Below are 22,108 nucleotides of genomic sequence, written 5' to 3' on the forward strand. Positions count from 1 at the left end.
ACAAGGAATCGAATTGACCTCCTGGTTCATAGGTCAATGCTCAACCACTGAGCCACGCTGGCGGGGCTTTTAAAAAAATTATTTAAAAAAACCCCCTGCAGATAGCACTGTGCCTTCCCCTCATATACGTGACTGCTTTGTAAAGCCTGGAGCCCTTTTCTTTCTTCCTACTCTCTGCAGGGTGAGATACTCAAGTCACTAACCCAAGGAAATTATCCTGATGGCTTTAGTACCTAGTTTTCTGCATTTCTCTCAAAACTGGGAAAAGGGCACAGGATAATGAATGTAAATCTGTCCCTGGAAAGATAATTTCCCCTCCTGTGACAAATTAATAAAACAGTCTGCTGATTTTAAAATGTTTCCTGAGGGCCCTGGTGGGGTAGCTCAGTTGGTTAGAGCATCATCCCCATATGCCAAGGTTGCTGTTCCATCGGGTCAGAGCACATAAAAGAATCAACCAATGGCCCTGGCTGGTGTGGCTCAGTTGGCTGAGTGCCGTCCCATGCACCAAGAGGTTGCTGAGTTTGAATTCATATATATATATGAATCAACCAATAAATACATGGATGGATGGAATAACAAATTTATTTCTCTCTCCTTTCCTCTCTCTCAAATAAATCAATAAAAAAATTAAAATGTTTCATAAGAATTTGCATAGCATGAATATTTCCTGATAAACTGATAAAATGCCTTTAAACATTTATTGAGTAAATATCCTAGGTTTGGGAAAAGAAAAAATAATAAGATAGGTTCCTTGTCTTAAAGGAGTCCAAAGTCTAGTTGGGGCAGACAGACATATAAATAAATAACTAAAATAATATGAGAAAGGTCATAACCAATTTATGTACAAAGTGATATTAGCACATAGATGTGATAACTTAAGGTTATATGGTGAATGGGAGAAAGCATTCCAGGAGGGGGAGGAAATTATGTATCACAGCTTGAAATAGCTAAGTATTTGGGCAAAAAGGTCAGTTTCTGGTCAGATGACCCAGACTATATAGAAGGTACCTCAAGGTACCACAGTCTGGTACACCCAATGAGGGTTTTCCACCAGGCTACCATAGTGAATGATTGTCAAGGAGTCAGGTTCCGAAATCCAACCAGGTGTTTGTAGAACATTATCAGAGATCTCCAGAGTTTCATGAAATACTTAAAATAAAAGTCAAGCACTGCTTCAGCCAAGCACTTCCACTTCTCTCAAACACTTGGAAGTGTTACCTTTTGCTGATTGTGTTATTCAACCTTCTGAAAGTCAATAATGTATTCCACTCTGATATTTCCAGGGGGGAAAAAATGGGACCAATAATGGCACGCCAGGCGGAGGACAAGAGGGAGAATGTTAGACAGGGGACTCTGATTTCCTTTGAGTTTCAAATTTTCTCTAGGTGATCTCCAACCTAATTGGGTCCAATTCCTACTCTGACCTTCCCTTTTCCCTTACCTTTCTCGATTTCTCTCCCTGCATCAGTTCTCCCGGGTTTCTGGGTCTCCTAGCTTAGTAGCTGACCACTTTGCAGAAGCCCCTTTCCGCCCTAGCCACAGCCGCAACTCCAGCCCTGACAGGTGAGCCTTCCAGATCTCCGGGAACAGGTCGGGGCGGGGCGGGGCGGGGCCGCCAAGAACGGAGGGGGCGGGACCTGGGGCGTGGCCACGAGCGGAGGGGCGGGGCGTGCCGGGCGCTGCGACGCAGGCGCGCACTGGACCCGCGGAGCGAAGCTGCAGCCATGGAACAGGCATCTCCGGATCTCGAGCGGCTTCTGCAGCCGGCGCCAGTAGAGCCTCTGGGCCAGCCCGACCCTGGGCTAGAGTCTGTGGTCGGTGAGGAAGCGGAGGGGGCCCGGGACGTGGAGGGCGCCGGGGACCGCACGGTGAGGAGAAGGGGCGGCGGAGACTGCCTGGCCTGTGTCGGGGCCTAGTGGGCCGGGCCAGGCTGGGCTGGGCTGGGCTGGGCTGGCGGGGGCGGGTGGGCTCGGCCGGGAGGCCCGGCTGTAACCGGGAAGCGCGGTGGAAAAGCTGGGCCACGCGTGCAGTGAGGGGGGGCTGAGTGGAAAAAGGGGTCCTGGGTAGGGGGGAGCGCCAGGTGCTGTGGCACCCAGGGAAGGTCGAGAGGGCGGCGGCGAGGGGAGCGCAGGGTTCCTGTGGGTGCGGTTCCGTGGGCGTGGAGGAGCGGGCTCGGCACCGGCCAGGCTGGAGCAGAGGCGGTTTTCAGAGGTTCGGGGGCCCGAGGTTTGGACCTGAAGAGGAACGCTGATGTTTCTCAGTCTGACAAGGGGTTGTGCAGAGGAGATGGCTTAACGAAGGCACCGTGGGGTGTGGGCTGCGACGTTTAAGAAGGAAGAGAATGGGGGACTCGAGGAACAAGTCTGGGGCCATAAGGGTGTTTGGCTGGGCGCCACAGTCAGGAAATTGAAGAAAGTGTTAGATTCAGGAAAAGGTACAAGTTAAGTAAAATTTTAAAACTCATTTGGCTGTACTTTCATTTGTGGATCAGCGCTGTATTTCCCAATAGAGACGTGTCATAGAGATCTCGTGTATCTGTCTGCTTTGGGAGGCCTCTTTGGTAATTAGTGATTTTCATTTGCTTGAGGAGAAAAGAAAATGCATCATTTTATATTTGTAATTGTTTTCAACCCGAAGTGTTTTCACTCATAATGCGTGATGGGTAGACCAGGTTGAAAAGAAGCATTTCAGAAACTCAGTCTAGGGCTCCACATCAGACCACCCTACGCAGTGTGCACATTGCTTATCCATTTGCTGCTTTTTTTGGTCTTTCTGGAACTGGTGTTAGCGCTAACATGAAACTGTGTTATGATGGATAAAGAAAGTTAAACTTGTTTGCAGACTGTAAATAGAAAGACTCCTAAATTTAAGTTTAGAGACCAGATAGCCAGGAACTTCAACACAGGAGTTGAAGGTTTTGCCAACTTGGGGAAATGTTGAAGTACATAGCATGAAGACGTTTTGGGCAGATTTTTTTTCATTGACTTTTCCCCCTAAATTCTAGAATTATTTGTGGAGAGGTCAGCATCTCACATGTGAGTGAGAAGTGTATGCACTTCTTTGGTGCGTAATTTGACTCCTATGTGATTTGCTTTTTAAAAATATTTATTTACTTATTTATTGCTTTTAGATAGGAAGAGAGAGAGACATCGATTTGTTGTTCCACTTATTTATGTCTTCACTGGTTGATTCTTGTATGTGCCGTAACTTGGACTGCAACCTAGGTGTGTTGGGAGGACACTCTAACCAACTGAGCCACCTGAGTATTTTTATTGGTTTTTAGAGAGAGAGGATGGGAGCGGCAGCATCGGCTGCCTCCGGCACACTGGGGATTGAGCTCGAAGCCTGGACATGCGCCCTGACCGGGAATGGAAGCAGCAACCTTTTGGTGCACAGGACGATGCACAATCAACTGAGCCAAACCGGCCAGGGCTCATGATTTGCTTTTTAATGCAGCTTATGTGACTTAGTTTTTTTGTTGTCTGTTTTAAAACAAAGTTGTGCTGAGGTGTACAATTAATGCAGAGAAGGTTCCTACAAAATAATTATCAGTTCCTTTGAAGCCCGTACGTTCTGGGTTATATCCACTCCCTACACCACAGAGGTAACCAGTATTTTGAATTTTGTATTAATAGTTCTCTTGCTTTTCTTAATCTTTACCATATGTATCCCTAAACTATATTATTTAATTTCCTTTGATTTTGAAATTTATATAAGTGGAATAATTTTACTATGATTTTCTTTCCTTGCTCAATATTACGGTTTTGGGATTCATCCAAAATGTGACTTAGTTGGTTTATATTTATGGCTTTATAGTATGTCATTTTGTAGACACTCTCCAGTTAATTTCTCTTTTCTTGGGGTTGTAACAAGATTCTTGCTCTTTCTAAAAAATCACCACTACCATGAACTTCTTCCTGTATATCTCTGGGTGTAAATGTCTTAGAGTCTAATATAAGTTTAGGGGTAGAATTGCAGGATTGTAGGGTAGTAGCATGTTTAAGTCCAGTAGGTAGTGCCAAATTGTTTTCCAAAGTGAATATACCAGGTTATACTCGCACCCCGTAGTGCCTGATACTCTATCCTTATCAGTACCTAATATTTTCAGACTTTAAAATATTTGCTAATCTTGTGGATATATGTTAAAGCAATTTTAGGTTGTTTCAAAAGGTAAAAATAATACCTTTTGTTGGCTACATCATGAGTTTAATTTTGGTTATGGTGATAAAAATTTTGGTGATTTTGTGTGAGTGTGAAAGCCTTTAGAGACTTAACTAATATGAAGTTGCAACTCTAGTATAAAATCCATTTATATTAATTTAAAAATGATTATAGTCCAGCCAGGTGTGGCTCAGCGGTTGAGCATCGACCTAGGATCCAGGAGATCGCAGTTCGATTCCCAGTCAGGGCACATGCCGGGGTTGTGGGCTCCATCCCCAGTCAGAGACGTGCAGGAGGCAGTTGATGAATGACGACTCTCTCATCATTGATTTCTCTCTCTCTTTCTCCCCCTCTCCCTTCCTCTGTCTGAAATCAGTCAAGATATATATATTTAAAAACAAACAAAAAAAGTAAAAATGATTATAAATATCTCATTAAAAAAAACTTACCTATGTTCAGTTTAAGATATTTGAAAACCCGAAGATGCCATTATATAGGAGAGGTTGTAGTTACCTGACATTTTAAGAAAATGTGTGTACATACGTGTCCAAGAGACCATTTGTTGTGACCAAACTTAGAGGGTTTCCTAAAACAACTCCCCAATTTAGTAATTCATAGAGACACAAGCCATTTGGACAAATATTTCAGAATTACCAGAAATTTAAACACACATACATTCATATGTACTTTGTACACTGTTTCCTCCTCCCAAAAAGCTACCCAAACCCTCCTTAAGGAGTCATATACTCCTTTTCCCTTTTTCTGTCCCCTGTTTAACTCCAGTTCCAACCCCAGTTGAGAAGTATTGCTGTAGCTGTCGCCACGTTGCTTTTGTTACTGATGGGAATGTGGTCTGAGAAGAATAAGTTAGATCTGTTATGTGTGTGCTATTCACAGCAAGGCTCTACTCTTTATTTAATTTTCAAAATTACCCCCAAAAGGCAGATAAAGATGAAGCAGAGGCTCAGAGATAAGTGATTTGTCCAAGGTCACTAGGTAGTCAGTGGCATGACTGGGACTTGAGACCAGGTCTGCCTGGCTTTGAAATTAGTCTGTCAATTAAGCCATGCGGCTTCATTTAAAAAAAAAGTTAAAGTCTTGTAAATTGCTCCAATACTGTATTTTAAATTTTTTAGTTTAGTTAAGATTAACTTTAAAAAGAAAAAAAGGTTTAAATGGTGTATTGATTTATCAAGCAGTTTCTCATCACAAAAATATCTATGCAGATAGTGTGCAGAGATGGCAAAAAGCTCACCTCATGAGCCTTAATTTTAACACTGCAAATTCTGGGCAGAGAGTAATTTGTACCAATTTCCCTACTCCTAGGGGTGGTGGAAACAAGCACTGCCTAAGACTAGCCAGTTTCTTCTGGTTTTAAATATCACTAATCATGATTCTAAATTCTTCTGTAAGCTCTTATTCTGTAGTCTCTTGTTTTTCTTCGTAAGTGTTCATTCCTCTTTCTTTCCATTGTCTAATTAGAAGTCTCCTTTCTTTTCCTTTTGTACTTTCTCCATATAAGGAAGAATGCATTCTTTTTTAAGTATTGTCAGTTCTATTTAAAGTGATTTAGAAAATGGAAAAATGAGAGAGGAATCCAATCTCCAAGAAAGTAGTAATTAGTCCTGGCAGTAGCAAAGGAATGGAAGTAAGAATACTTTTTTAGGCTGGAAGATTCCATTGAGTGGTTCCAGAGAAGAACCACTGCCTGAGTGATTTTTAGGGAGAGGGCTCTAGGCCTGGAGTGCTGGTGGGACAGAGTGCTTGAGCAACTGGTACTTAAAAATCCCTCTACACAGTTAGCATCTTCACTGACTGGCCGCAGAGAACTAAGGGGAGGAGGCCGGAACTGTTCAGGTTTGAGGCGTTGGTGGGGGAGGATTAAGTAAAGGAAATGAAAATGTATAGGCATCGTTACAGCGCATTCGAGCTGCAGTGATTAAATCGCACTCAGGAATGTTGTTCTTGTTTTTCTACCTCACAGCTCTCAGATATTTCTGAAGGCAACTCATAGTACAAAATACATCTTTACAACATAATTAGCATACACTTTCATACATAAGTGTTGTTTCAGGAGACTACTTAACTTCATGTAATGCCCTCTAATATATATATATTTTTTTTCATTAAAAAGAAATGTTGGTCACAACCCACCAAATTATGAACCTTGAAAGTATTATGATTCAGTTTGGAAAACGGTTCAAACTTAACAGGTTTTAAAAAAAAATATTTATTTATTTATTTATTTATTTATTTATTTATTTATTTATTTTTATTTTAGAGGGAGAAAGAAAGAGTGTGAGAGAGAAACATTGATTGGTTGCCTTCCTTAGAATTGAACCTGTGACCCTTATGTGCATGGGATGATGTCCCAACCACTGAGCCACACCAGCCAAGGCATATCCTCATTTTAAAAAATTCCTTTTTTTTTTTTGCTGCTTTGATTAGGTGTGTTTTTCTACCTTTCAAATAATTTATTCAATCCTCTGCTTCATCCAACCTACTCTTTATTCCTTCCAGTGTATTTTTTATTTCAGATACTGTATACTTCATTTTTGATTGGTCCTTTTTTATGGTTTCTGTGCCTTTTTTTCATGTTGTTGAGCATCCTTATAATTATTACTTTGAACTCTATATCTGATAAATTGCTTGCCTCCATTTCATTTAGCTCTTCTTCTGGAGAATTCTCTTGTTCTTTCATTTGGGGCCTATTTCTTTTTTTTTTTTTTTAAATATATCTTTATTGATTTCAGAGAGAGGACAGGAGAGGGGGAGAGAGAGATAGAAACATCAATGATGAGAGAGTCATTGATCGAGCCCACAATCCGGGCATGTGCCCTGACCGGGACTCGAACCCCGATCGCCTGGATCCTAGGTCAACGCTCAACCGCTGAGCCACGCCCAGCCAGGCTGGGGCCTATTTCTTTATCTCTCCATTTTGGTTTCCTCTTTGTGTTTGTCTGTATATTAGGTAGCAGATCTACCTAATACAGGTAGATCTGCTTTGCCTCCCAGTCTTGGTAAGGTGGCCTTATGTAGTAGGTGTCCTTTTTAACCCAGTGGTACAGTCTCCCTGATCACCTGAGCAGGGTGCTCTAGGAATGTCCCTTGTGTGCATCATGTGGACCCTCCTGTGGTAATTGAGTCTTGATTGCTATTGGTCCGTTCGTGTGTGGGATCGAACCTGACGCTGGCTGAGTGTGAGGCTCAACCACTGACACAGTGTGCAAGCTGCTGTGCAGGTGCTGATCACATGAAACAGAATTTGCCTCGGCAGGGTTTGTTGACTGCCAATACCTCCCTGTGGATATGCTACTTGTGAAGCTTATTGGATCCTGCTGTGTTGTCTGAAACTGGCCACTGGGTGTATGGGTTCTGGGCCTCTTCAGAGGGACTGCGGTGCAGGCCAATGTAAGAAGCTGCCGGTGATTGGCCCTGAGCAGCTTGTTTGAAGCTATCAGCGATCCACAGCTTGTGATTTCCTTTGCTGGGCTTGGGTTCGTGTGGAAAGCACCAAGTTTCGCACCAAAGCTGGCTTTTACTGGCACCAGGTCCTGAGGCGAGTCAGCAAAAGTCTCAAAGCACCCAGAGATCCCTTCCACCTGCAGGCTGCCTGTTAGGCTTAGTGACTGAAAATAAAGGTTTTAAAGAAAAAATAATCTCATCTATAGAAATGATCTCAAATTTATAAGCAAGTACACAGTACAAAGAAACTTTTTCCCCTGAATTTGAGAGTAAGCTGCTATATATTCCCTCATTTCATCTCCAAAACTTTTAGTATTTCAAGGGTAATATGAACATTCTGTATAACTACAACACTGCCATCAAAATCAGGAAAATGACATTGATAAATTACTGCTATCTACTCCTTCGCTGGAGCAAAATGATCCAGTCCAGACCCATATTTTGCATTTAGTTGTATTGTCTCTTTAATCTGCTCCCATCTGGAAGAGTTTCTCAGTCTTTACTTTTGTGACTTTGATCCTTTGACGACTAGAAACCAGTTATTTGCCCCTCAATTTGGGTTTACTACCTGGCCAAGTAAACTTTAGCTTTTTAATAAGTTGAAACCAGATAGTGTAAGTCCTGCAACTTGTTATTTTTCAAAATTGTTTTGGCTGTTCTCTGTCCTTTGTATTTTCATAGAAATTTTAGGCACAGGTTTATCAGTTTCTATAAAAAGTCCTGCTGGGATTATGTATTTTTGAAGGAACAATTTGTTAGTATGTTTTATATTATTCAAGCATGTTCTATGCATGATGGTCCTTTGTCATTTATTATTTGTGAAGTCTAAGGCAAATCTGGTATTTATTCTTTTGTAGTGGTCTTGTTTCTTATTTTTCTGTCTTAATCTTGTTAGGATTTTTTTCTTTATGCTGAAAATGTTTAAATTTTCTAATTCATTATACATGGACCACATGCTTTTCAAAAACTTGAAGCTATAGAATGTTTTTCATTCCAGGAGGATTTTTGTTTCTTTTTAATTTTAATTATCCTGATGATTATTATTTCTGTCTTGTTTCTTCTGATTTCTTCTTCAAGAACTTCCATTATTTAAACCTTGGTTCTTAGTTTTTCTTTTTTATCATCTTTCACCATTTTTACTTTTTTGGGTCTTTTTTTCCTCTCAGCATTCTGGGGGATTTTTCGTTTTTCGTGTAGTTTTCAATATAACAATGAACATAATGTATTTTCTTTAGTGTGTGATTTAAATAAACGCTAAAGATATTCTAACTTTTTTCATCTATAGTCCTAAAAATTGTTATATTAAGGTTAGCTAGCCTTCATTTTGTTTTTAATCTTAAAGGGCACCTCAGATGGAGAGTAGATCACTGGAGGGTTGAGAAATCCTCATGCAGCAAGCAGTGAACTACTGAACTCAGGCAACTTGTCTCACTTACCCTCTCCTTCGTAATGACTGGCATTGTAGATACTCAAATATTTACTTAATGCATCAGTAATTTTATTGTTCTTTTTATCACTATTAACTGCTTTACGCTTACTTTGTCTTCACTGTTTGCAACATTTTAAAATCTTAAAATAGATTTTATTTTCACTCATTGAATTGGAAATTAATCATTTGATCAGATTTTTTTTTTTTTACATGTCTTTATTGATATCAGAGAGAGGAAGGGAGAGGGGGAGAGAGATAGAAACATCAATGATGAGAGTCATTGATCAGCTGCCTCCTGCACTCCTCTTACTAGGGATTGAGCCCGCAGCCCGAGCATGTGCCCTGACCAGGATTTGAACCATGATCTCCTGGATCCTTGGTCGATGCTCAACTTCTGAGTCTTGCTGGCCCGGCTTATCAGCCTCTTAAATATGTCCATCTTCTGCATTAATGTAGTCTTAGGTAGTCATTTAATCTTTAGGCAGGTAGAAAGTAGTTTTTCACAAATCAAGCACCTACATTTGGGGCATTATCCCTTTGGATACGAGTATAGTGTCACTCTTTCTTTAATAATATACTTCACTCTGATGAGAAGTCCACGTTGAATACATCTGAAATATTATATCTGTCTTTAAAACATGTCCTTTCTCTCATCTTCCAGGCATCAAGTCAGTTCATTTCTAAACCTGTTGAACATTCTTTTAACAGTTATGAGATTAGTTGAGTTTTTCTTGATATTGACAGCATAAGCAGTTTTATATCATCTTTCAAACCTTACCAGTAGCATTATGTGCCGTTCTTTAGTTTTTATGATAGCTAATTTTATTCTTCTATTTTTTTCCCTTCTGTGTAATTGGTGGCATAACAGGGTGAATTAATGACTCATATGCATTTTCTTTTTGGCTGGGGAGATAATTTGCTTTATCAATCACATGCTCCCAGAATTCAGGGAATTTTTCACTTGAGTAGAAGCTGGTAAGTCCAAGTGCTTGGCTGTGGACCAAAATTATGATTTCTTTATATGTGTATATCAACCAGTGAGGGCTTCATAGTCTTCATGTTGAATGGTTCATGCTTAGGTAATTTCTTGAGCTTTCTTTTAGTTGAATGATTTCCTTCTGTTTCTCTTACTTTGTCTCTTTGTACATAAGCATAAAACTTATTATACTTTATAAAAATGTCTTGTTTGGTGACCGTGTGATTTCTGTTTTTGTTGACTAGTAACAGTTCCATTCCATTGGGTTGACTCTTTGTTCTCTTTTTTCTTCTCTTAGCATTTTTACCTTCTCCATTTTTCTTCAACATTTTGGGGGCACTTTCTTAGTATGTCATCTTTATTCTTCATTGATTTAATTTTTTGCACTATTACATAGCTTTTTCTATTCTCGTAGCACTTCACCTTAATTTTCTATGTAAAGTATTACCATGGATTTTACTGTGTGCAGCTTTTTCTTTTACCTTTTGATGCATCCATCTTTTTACTTATATCTCTTCTTCATAGATTGCCTGCAACTATAATATAATACAGTGTTTTTAATTAAAACTCACCTCTGAACTTTAGAGTGAGCAAGGGAAGAAAAAACCAAAGCACAGCACTTATCACGTGGTCTCACGCAGTCTTCCTTGTTTAGACTTGGAGTTAACTTTGGGTATATTTGAGACCCTTCTTCAGTGGCTCACTCCCACAAACTCAGCCTTTGATATAGACCTGGGGATGTTTAGCTTGTGAAAAGAAAGTTTTTTTTTCCTTCTTCTTAAACCCTGCTGCAGACTAACAGTTGGAGCCCATTAATAGCTGCCAAAAAGTTTAGGCAAATTTAAAATTGAATAGCAGATGACTCCTGCTTTTATAATTTTTAAATGAAACTGCCTGCTGAAAATCTTGCCTTTTGGCATATATATAGTATTTTATTTTTGAGAGAGATTTGAGTTTTATAAAATTAGGTATCAGTATTAAAAAATTAGTTATCAATATTGAGGATCATTCATCTTTGTATAATGTGTTTTTAGATTATTTTCTTATGCATTTCTATATAGATTTATTTTTGGTCACTTGTATGAAATGTCTACATTTATTTTTTCTTTCTCCTATATTTCTTTGTTTTAATAATTAAATGTTTGATACATTCTGGAAAAATTTAATTTGCTATATAGTATGCTGATAAAGAGAGGCAGACATATAATTTGATGCTGTCATTAGCAAACCCCTAGCAACTTAAGAAATATAAGAAACTAGTTTGAAATATATACCAATAATGGATTTTATTATAATAGCTAGTATAATAGCTGGTTGTTTTTTTCCCCCCAATACCATCTTAAAGGGTTTTTGTTGTTCTTCCATTTGTTTTTGTCCAGATGACAGAAAATAATTTTTGGTTGAAGAAGATAGAAATCAGTGTTTCAGAAGCAGAAAAGCGAACTGGAAGAAATGCCATGAACATGCAAGAAACATATACTGCTTACCTCATTGAAACAAGGTAGGTGATGAGAATTAGGCTTAGGGTTAGATAGAAAAAGCTTTGGTAGCTAGTGATGTAAAGTCTGTTGTATAATAGAATTGTTTACAGGTCATTGTCTTTTTAGGGATTTTTTTTCTTTTTTTATTTTTTAATAGGTAAAGTAGACAGGTGTGTCTTTTACTATGGTATTCTTAATAACTATATTCTTTTTTTATTTTTTATTTTTTAAATATGTTTTTATTGATTTCAGAGAGAGGAAGGGAGAGGGAGATAGAAACTTCAATGATGAGAGAGTCATTGATCCGCTACCTCCTGCATGCCCCCTACTGGGGATGGAGCCCACAACCCAGGCATGTTCCTTGACTGGGAATCGAACCATGACCTCCTGGTTCATAGGTTGATGCTCAACCACTGAACCATGCTGGCCAGGCTTGGTAACTATATTCTAATGTACTTGTTTTTGGGGAACAGGAAGATTGGTGAAATACTTTTGGTATCTGGAATATTACTTAACACATGCTTTGGTGGAGTTCTTGGTGTTAGATACAATCCCTGTACAATTTTGGGAAAGGAAAGCAGGTTCTCAGGGGCATATTAAGTGGGCTTAGATAAATGTGAATGATAACAAAGTCTAGGAGAAGAGGACACAACCTGAGTCATTTTAGGAGAGTTGGGAGTTACAGAGAAATTAACAGGAAAGTTTTTGATTGAGACTGAAGCTTTAGACCTTGGGGTAAAATTGAAAAGACAATGTAAATCATGGAGTAAGAAATCAAAATTCACCAGAAAAGTTCTTTTATGTCATAAGGAAAAATTAAAGGAATTAAATGGTTTTATCTAGAGAAAGGCAAGGGAAGACTCAATTTATTTTGCCTGTTATAAACAAACGGTTTATATAAAGACGATACTGACTTTTCTTTATGCAGATGTAGCAGAATTACTTTCAATTAAAACAGCTATGAGAAAACTTTTTGATAGCCAGTAAAATAAAATGATAAAACTATCAGACCTAGTTGATAAAGAGTTATAACCATGTTTTAATGTGAATGCTTTTTTTTTTTTTTTTAACCCTCACCTGAGGATATTTTTTCCATTGCTTTTCAGAGAGAGTGGGGGAGAGAGGGAGAGAGAGAGAGAGAGAGAAACATCGATGTGAGAGAGACAGATTGATTGGTTGCCTCTTGCACTTGCCCCGACTGGGGCCAGGGATCGAGCCTGGAACCGAGGTATGTGCCCTTGGTGGGAATTGAACCCAGGGCCCTTCAGTCCTTGGGCTGATGTGCTAACCACTGAGCAAAACCAGCTAGGGCTAATGTGAATACATTTTTAATGTACTTTTTAAATGTATGTTTAAATTTGTACGTAGAATTTTTTTTATATATATATATATATTTTTTTATTGATTTTAAAGAGAGAGGAAGGGAGATGGATAGAGAGATAGAAACATCGATGAGAGAGAGACATTGATTAGCTTTCTCCTGCCTGCCCCCTACTGGGGATCGAGCCCGCAACCCAGGCATGTGCCCTGACTGGGAATCGAACCAAGGACCTCTTGGTTTTCAGGTTGGCATTCAACCACTGAGCCACACCGGCCAGGCTGAATATGTTTTTTAAAAAAAAGTTTTAAACCCTCCATTTTCTTAGGCTTTACCAAAAGTAACCAAGCTTACCTTAAGACTGAATGCTATAACTTTTCTAGGCTCTCTCCAGATCTGTGATTCTACCCAAATGAAACTTAAAATCTTGGTAAAAATTGTTTAATCTGCAGACACTTGTGAAAATCCTCTTTGTAAGTATAATTTCTTTTCTCCACCAAAAAATAAAAAGAAAAAAAGAAAGAAAAAAGAATCTTCCAAAAACAAGAGAAATTTGTGTACAATAGGAATTTTAGGAAAAGAGAAAGAGGTAAGGTGCATCTTTTTAAAATTAGGTCATTTTGTAGCATATGTAAAGCACGGATTTTTAAGGTGACTAAAATACAAAACAAAACAACAACATGGTCCCACATGAGAGAGTTTCTGTGTTGTTTTTTGTTTTTTAGTTAACTTAGCCACTTAAAAAAATCATACTTTAGAAATTAGTGTTAACTCTAGCTTTCTAAGTAAATTTTTTTTTAAAATATATATTTTTATTGATTTCAGAGAGAGGAAAGGAGAGGGAGAGAGAGAGATAGAAACATTAATAATGAGTCATTGATTGGCTATCTCCTACACGCCCCTGACCGGGAATCGAAACCCGATTGCCTGGATCCTAGGTCAATGCTCAACCGCTGAGCCACGCCCGACCGGGCTCTAAGTAAATTTTTAAATTTAAAACAAAGGACCCTTTTAGTATGTGCCCATTTCTTTACCCAGTTGAGCAATGAAATTAGCTGTTTATTACTTTTACTGCTGGAGGAGTATCTTGATTTGAGTAATCTGGGATAACTTATAGTTGTTTACTCTTGACTTTGAAATGAATAGAGTATCATAATTTGAAACTGGAAGTTAGAAGTGACCATACTTGCATAGTATAGCTAGACAATGAATACATATTTAAGTGGATCATCAGTAATTGTGTGGTACACAAAAGCAAAAGATTGAGTTAACTTTCATGATTGTCTTTCATTATAAATTTTATTGATTGATTGATTGATTGATTGACTTGAGAGAAAGATAGATTTGTTGTTCCACTTATTTATGCACTCACTGGTTGATTCTTGTATGTTCCCTGACCAGGCATTGAACCCGAAACCTTGGCATATGGGGATGACACTAACCAACAGAGCTACCTGGCCAGGGCCTCATTATAAATTTATTTTAAAACAGTGGTTCTCAAACTTTAAATACATAGGAATTACTTGGAGAATTTGTTAAGCTGCAGGGTTTTGGGTGTGTTCCAGAAATTTATATTTTAAAACCAGAGCTATAGCTGTTTGATTATCTTTTAAAGTACAAAGGCTTTAAATGTTAAGATAGTCAAATTTATGTCTTTTTACTTTATGGTCTGTGTTTTCTCTATTTTAAGAAAATTTTTCCTACTCCATATATATAGATATCCACTTTGGAAATTGCTGTTTTGAATAGATTGTTTTGTAATTACTGTACCTCTAAGGTTAACTTACCTTCAAGAACCACAGAACCCTGAAGTTTCTTAATCATGTGGGATTTTTTCCTTAATTCAGTGTTATGCAGATAATCTTGGACAGTATGAATATTATTGAGCCTTTTTATTGACTAAAAGTTGAACTTTCATCATATGGCTTACCTACCAAGGGTCTTTGGATACAAGTAGGAACCCAGTTTAACAATTGCCAATAATGTTACAGTTTAGTAGGCTAAGATTGGATAAGGCTAAAGTCACTGGTTCTTAATTTCTCCAGACATTTTGTGTTTTCTTGTTCATGGAATATGAACCCTTTTAAAATAGGTAAGAATGTGCCTCTTTTAGAATAGGAAAGAATGCCTCTGTGGCTTGGGAGGCAGTATGATATTACCTAATTCTCCTAGTAATTTGTAAAACGGGGCTAATGATACTATCCGCTTTATTGTGAGTGTTATGTTACATGTAAAACTAATTATGTGCTATTAAATATTTGTTAAATAATTGAATAAATGGGACTAATTTTGTGGTCCAGTGAAAGTCTTCTCTGTGTTTTTAGTTAGTTTCCAGTGACTTAGATGCTGCCTTAGGTGGCCATTTTCCTTTAAACACTGAGCAGGTCTTCTGTATACTTTCTCAAGATTTTACTTTATCCCAAGACTGATTTAGCTTCTATGTCTTTATGCCTGAATATGCAAATGCACATTGTGGTTCTGTACATGTTGTCAGGCAAACAATTAGAAAATAGGAAGGTCCTGATAATGTTTAGAGCACTGACGCTTTCTAATGGTGATTATACTAGCAAAAATTTTAAGTAGTCAAAATAATTTCAGATATCTTTTATATGATTTTACCCTAACTTCCCCAGCTGTAAGTTGAACATTTATATGAATGAGACATGGCATTGCCTGCAACTCTTTATATTAAAGGTAGAACTAGAGATGAAGTTTTACATCTCTTCTCCCCCACTCTTTTGGAGTTAATTAAGATTTTGGTTCTTGGATATATCCAGTTTATTCATAACCTTGAATTGAGACTTTTTTAGTGTCTGAACATTCTCTCTCATTGTGGCAGAAGTGCAGTTATACATTCTTTTTATTTAATGAAACAACAGCTAAGCCAGATTTTTACTATATTGTAAAATCAATTATACATTAACTGAATATCTTGAGGCTTTTAGAGTATTTTTCTAATATGATTGTTTCTCTTGAGTCCAATAGGTTTTCTATAACAGAAGAATATAACAGAAGGAAAGTGGTTAGGAGTTAGGCCTTTGGAAGCAGATGGATCTGAGTACTATACCTACAGATTGTTGTGACTGTATGAAGAGCATATACTGTGCAGTTGCTTCCTCATTTGTAAAATGGGGACAATAATGTCTGATTCACAGGGTTGTTGTAAGGATTAAATAAATAGTACATGAAAATTTTTTTACTCAGTGCCTGGTTCATAAGCATTCAGTAAATGGAGTTATAAAATTTAAAGGATGTTGGGTGCATGTATTTGTATTTTTAAAAAATAATTGCAGTTTCTTATTCTATTTCTTTGCAGGTCAGTTGAACATATTGATGGTCCAAGTGTCCTAACAGACTCACTATGGAGGCGGTATAGTGAATTTGAGTTGTTGAGAAACTACCTTTTAGTTTACTATCCACATATTGTTGTGCCACCTCTACCAGAAAAGAGGGTAAGAAGTGAAATGGCAGTACAGTTAAAAAATATTTAACATTGAGACTGTTCTTCATGATTATTTTGTTTACCTAGGCAGAATTTGTTTGGCATAAACTCTCTGCTGACAACATGGACCCGGATTTTGTGGAAAGACGACGAATTGGTTTAGAAAACTTCCTCTTGAGAGTTGCTTCACATCCCATCCTTTGTAGAGACAAAATCTTCTATTTGTTTTTAACACAGGTATTTTTCTTTTATTTGGTCTTTTTTAAAAATTCATTTGACTTGGGATTTTAAAAATTCTAAATTGTGCCCGGCCGGGCATGGCTCAGCGGTTGAGCATCGACCTAGGATCCAGGAGATCAGGGTTCGATTCCCAGGCAGTGCACATGCCCGGGTTGCGGGCTGCAGCCGATCAATCACTCTCTCATCATTGATGTTTCTCTCTCTCTCTCTCCCTCTCCTTTCCTCTCTCTGAAATCAATAAAGATATATTAAAAAAAATAAAATAAAACTCTAAATTGTGGCCTGGCTAGATGTGGCTCAGCAGTTGAGCGTCGACCTAGGATCTGGGAGTTGTGGTTCGATTCCCGGTCAGGGCATATGCCCAGGTTGCGGGATTGATCCCCAGTTGGGGGCGTGCAGGAGGCAACCAGTTAATGATTCTCTTATCATTGATGTTTCTGTATCTCTCTCCCTCTCCCTTCCTCTTTCTGAAATTAATAAAGATACATTTTTAAAAAAACCCGAATTTAAATTGTGGAATGCTTGCTATTTTTTTTAACTTAATTTTTTAAAAAATTACAGTTGACGTAAAGTAATTATGTTATAGTGATTAGGCATTGAAATAATTTATGAAGTGATCACCCTGATAATCAAGTCTAGTTGGAATGTTTATTCTTTATTTTTTTATTTTATTTTATTTACTGATTTTAGAGAGAGAGAGAGGAAGGGAGAAGAGAAAGAGAGAAACATGACCAGTTGTTCCACTCATGCATGCACTCATTGATTGATTCTTACATGTGCTGTAACCGGGAATCGAACCTGCAACCTTGGCGTATTGGGAGTATGCTCTGACTAACTGAGCTACTCAGCCAGGGTGGAATGCTTATTCTTAAAGATACTTTTGGAGCAGCTTTGTTAATTTGTATGCATTTTTGTTTGTTTTGAATTTCAAAATTATTGGTTACATTATTCTTTTGGCTAACATTTTTATACTGAAAGATATTAAAGACAGTGCTTTTTGGTATCACTTAATGATATCAAAGTTCGTCTTTAGTTTTTTGAAGCCTAGATTGTAAATTCTTGGGTTCATCTTTTGGTAATTTTTTTGGAATCTGGATTGAATGTTTAATTTTGAATTGAAAAGAATTATTTTTTTAACCTCTCCCTCCCATCTCCCCTTAAAGAAAAATAGAACAATAGATATTTTCTTTAATTTGAAGTATTCCTTGTGTTTATCTTGCAGTGATTTCTAAAATTAACTTTAATTTTTAGGAAGGCAACTGGAAGGAGATTGTGAATGAAACTGGGTTTCAGCTGAAGGTAAGAATATTTGTATGAAATAATTTGCCATGTTCCTTTACAGTTGCCAGAACAGTGCCATGCACTTTAGTGGGTACTTGGTATTTATTGAATGAATGAATATTTGAAATAGGCTTTGCATCTGATATCATTGGTAAGGTATTCAAGAAAACATTGCAGTTTAGTTTCGATTTGTGTAATTTTAGTTACTAGTGAGACTATAATGGGCATATTTATGAATTTAATTCTATTAGGAATGCATCTTGTTTTCTTCCCTTTGTCCTTACAACTTCCACTTGCAGTGGTGCTCTGGTAAATGCTCACTCTTTATCAGGTATGAAAGATGTTTCTGAAGAATTGAGCTTGGGTTTTCCAATCGTAGTAAACTAAAAGATGAGCCTTTGGTTATGCTTCTTTTTCCTCCTGAGACTTGGTGGCCAGTTCTGAGTGGGCACAGGAGTCATTTTGAATTAGCATCTGTTAGTGAAATAGGCTTATTTAGTGTTTGTATAGCTTTTTAAATTTAGTTAGTAGAATTAGTATTTGGGAATGAAATAGTTATCTAAAAGTTGAAGAGCATAGTGATGGTAAGATGGCCACCCTAACTCCACTATGTGCTCTCTATTGTCCCCAAAAGTAATATAACAATGGTTCTTGTACATTTTTGAAAGTCTTCATTTCTTGTGTAAATTAAATAGATAAGTAGAAAAATATATAAATTGATAGACGTAAATTGATAAGCTATTCAGATGACAGTGCAGTAGCAGAAGTTCAATAGATCTAAGCAACAAGAACAAAATGTCCTTACAGTAATTATAAAAACACCCTCTAGAGATTTATGCATTGGCGCATAGGTATTTGAAATTTAGCACACAAAAAACTAGGAAGAGAAAGTTTTTTTCTACACAGATATAAAATATTTATATTTAATTCTGTCATAAACTGATTCTAATTTATAAATATTTTGTTGAAAGATTACATGAAAAGAAATTTTCTTGGCTGTAATTTATTACTTTATGGCACTCAGAAAAAATACTAGAATTTTAGTTTAGAAATGGATTTGAAATAACTAAACTTTTAAAAATTATGTATATTTTGATAGGGTTTTCTGAGAACTACTCCAAGGTATGCTAGGAGCTAATAATAAAAGAGCAAACTAAAATATAATGGTTTTGGTGACATCTCTTTATACAATAGAAAACTTAAAAAATTTTAGTCATTGATTTATTTCTCCATCCATATAGACTATGCTGTTTACAGAGTGCTTTGAATCTTGTGTATAGGTGCTATTTAAATGTCCAGATATATTGTATTTGGATAGCCTTATGATACAACTTTGGTTTTACTTTCATAAAGTCTTTGAAAGGTAATAATATACATTATTAATAACTTTGAAAAGTCAGACTTAATGAAATAAAATATATCAAGAGAATTTGGAAACCCATGTCTTGTCCTATTCCTTATTTTGTTGTAGCTGTTTCTTGTTTTAAGTCTTTTATTAAAGAAATGAGACCTTTTTGGAGGACGTACATGCATCATACATCCAACATTCATGTGATGCTGTCTATATACATATATACATAGATGTAGTTACCTTTCACTTATGCGGAGGTCATGTATTTGGCAGTTACAACTAACTTCATCACAATGGAAAGCTGGATTTAAGCAAAACTGATTTCTGAAATGTTCAAACGGATGTAACTTGGCTTACTACTATACTTACAGAAATACTTTGGTCCTTTCAGATAGGACCCACTTAATTTTATTATAGTTATTCATACCAACTCGGCTATCTACTTTCTAGGCTACAACATATTAGAAGAAAATTTAAAAGGTCTAAAAGTTAACACTACTACTGGATACAGGCACACTGTGACAGTAGTGAAAATCAACAGCTGAGCCTGCCAGCAAAGAGGGATAGCCACAGAATGGGTGCATTTGGCATGGGCCCAAATCCCTGTGCCCCAGGGTAGCTTCATTATATCACATAGGGTTCAGTATTAGTTGTTTATACTGGTTACCTTGAGGCCTCAAGAAAAAAGTGAGTTATGCTTGCCTTGTACTCATGATTCAGTGTTTCTTCCTTTTTTTTAATTTTTAACATGCAACTAGTTCATGATTTAAAAAAATTTTTGAAATACGATGTTTTTAATGTGATCATCTATCTTTGTGCATCTCAGTTTGTTGGGATTGTTTGTTCAAAACACTGAATCCTAGAGTTCATCCTAGGATTTCCACTAGTGTAAAATTTGACAACCATTACTGTAAGGTGATAGATAAGAATATTTTGGGGAAGAGAATTTTAGAATGAGTGTCAAAAATGGTAAAAAAAGAAAAAAAGTTTTTTAGAACCTAAAGCAGCACCCTATCTGAGTATAATTAGCATTGTAATGTTTACTCTGCTAAAGCACTGTACTATACCATACTGGGTTTTTTTTCTTTCTTTCTTTTTTTTTTGCTCACTATTGCCTCAGTACCTTTGAGATTAGTTCAGTATTATTCCCATTTATCTATCTATTTGTTATTTATTTAAAAAGTTTAAATTTATTTTTAGAGGAAGAGAAAAGGAAAGAGAGAGAGAAAGAGAAACATACATGTGAGAGAGAAACATCGATCAGTTGCCCGCACACACCCCAGCTGGGGATTGAACCTGCAACCTGGGTATGTGCCCTGATGGGGAATGGAACCCACTGACTTTTGGTGTATGGGACGATGCTCCAACCAACTGAGACACACCGGCCAGGGCTATTCCTATTTTTTAGATGAGGAAACCTAGAAAGTGACTTACCCAAGGTAGCATAGTTGTAAGTGATGGAGCCTGAATCCAATTCTAGGCCTAACTCAAAGCTCTTCTTAATTACTATTTCATATTACTTCTCTTCACTTATTAGCTATGCAATTAATGTATATAAAGATGGTTGGTAAAGGATGTGTTAGAAACTATTTTTCCACGAAAATAAGATCATTCTAAATCAGACCAAATATTTACATTACTATAAGAATATTTGACCTTGGTTATTAGATTGTCATTCTCGAATTGAAATGTCAGCTTACTTTAATTATTTTTTTTTGGTCAGAAATGTTTAATTTAATTTCTAGTATGGGCCTACTAGGTTAATATTATCTGAAATCTTCTTAGAGTAATTATTATACCCAGCAAGATAATAAAAATTTAGTTTCGTTTTATCTGTGCTCTATTTAATGTAAACATGAGCAACAAACCTTTTTATCACTGCTATGTATTGGCATTCCTCCTTTTTTTGAATATTTATATGGTAATTCAGTGAATTCAATTCAATTCAGAGTTTATCTCTAGAGTTATGAAGACATAAACTAACTAGTTTAAAATAATACTTTAACTCAGTTAACTCAGTAAACTACTTACATGAAAGTGTCATTCATATGCCCAAACCTTAAAGCAATTTAGGCTGAGTCAGAAGAATCCAGACCCTGGCTGTTGCTTGGAGCAGGGACTGCCAGTGACAAGATCGGGGCCCTTAGGATCTCTGCTAATCTGTGTATTGCACAGGGACTCCGAGAGAGCCAATGTGGAGATTCCAAATGCTAGGTGCCCCGAGTGTCAGGTACTCTACTAGGTGCTACTGATACAGTAGTGAATGAGTGGAAAACCTAAGCTCCATGTTCTTATGGAGCATATATTTTAGTAGTTGGAGACATTAAATTAACACTTAAATAAGATACTTTAAAGTAAGAAAATAAATCACTGTGAAAGAGCGTGACAGCAGAGATTTTTTTTCAGGGGTTATTTTGAGATTGGTGACAAAATGGGGATACTTATGAGAGTAAAAGGGGCACTATTAACAATTAGATTAGGACACAGATGTAAACCAGGACTGTCCTGGAAAACTGGGTCACAGGGTTGAAGAGGTACATAACATTTGAGCTGTGATCTAAATAATAAGAAACCTGCAGTGGAGTCAACCTTGGGAGGCCAGTGTTAGAGAGAGGTGAAGCTGGGTCATGGTTTACTAGGCAAGATTGGGGGGAAGGTAAGAATCAGGAAATGAAATAAAGGAAAGACAAGGTCCAGAACAAGGAAAGTAAAGTGTATACTGGGAATTGGAAAGGGAGGGTTGGTGGATTTTAAAGGAGAACATGGGAAAGGAAACTTGTAAGGTGGGGCTATAGAATAGTCCATTATTTTTTGTCATCTAGCCAATACTTACTGCATATTTGTGTTGTGCCAGGCATTGGAGGCATTGGAATACAGCAACGAACAAAGGAGAAGGTGGATTAGAGTATTGCCATGGCAGCTGTTGTGCAACTTCAGGGGGCACCATTCACATTGTGATTT

General features: G+C 37.3%; 1 protein-coding gene across 1 annotated transcript in view; it reads left to right on the plus strand.

The window, feature by feature from the left end:
* Positions 1–1,680: 1,680 nt before the first annotated feature.
* SNX4 (sorting nexin 4) overlaps positions 1,681–22,108 on the plus strand; it is a 47,413-nt gene continuing 26,985 nt past the window's right edge. The window contains exons 1-5 of the mRNA XM_081139410.1: positions 1,681–1,871; positions 11,414–11,535; positions 16,150–16,285; positions 16,363–16,512; positions 17,767–17,814. Of these exons, the coding sequence (XP_080995536.1) occupies positions 1,728–1,871; positions 11,414–11,535; positions 16,150–16,285; positions 16,363–16,512; positions 17,767–17,814 (600 nt within the window). The 5' untranslated portion in view covers positions 1,681–1,727. The remainder of the gene's footprint in view (positions 1,872–11,413; positions 11,536–16,149; positions 16,286–16,362; positions 16,513–17,766; positions 17,815–22,108) is intronic.

The sequence above is a fragment of the Miniopterus schreibersii genome (genome assembly GCF_964146895.1).
Source record: "Miniopterus schreibersii genome assembly, chromosome: 5".
Taxonomy (NCBI): Eukaryota; Metazoa; Chordata; class Mammalia; order Chiroptera; family Miniopteridae; genus Miniopterus; species Miniopterus schreibersii.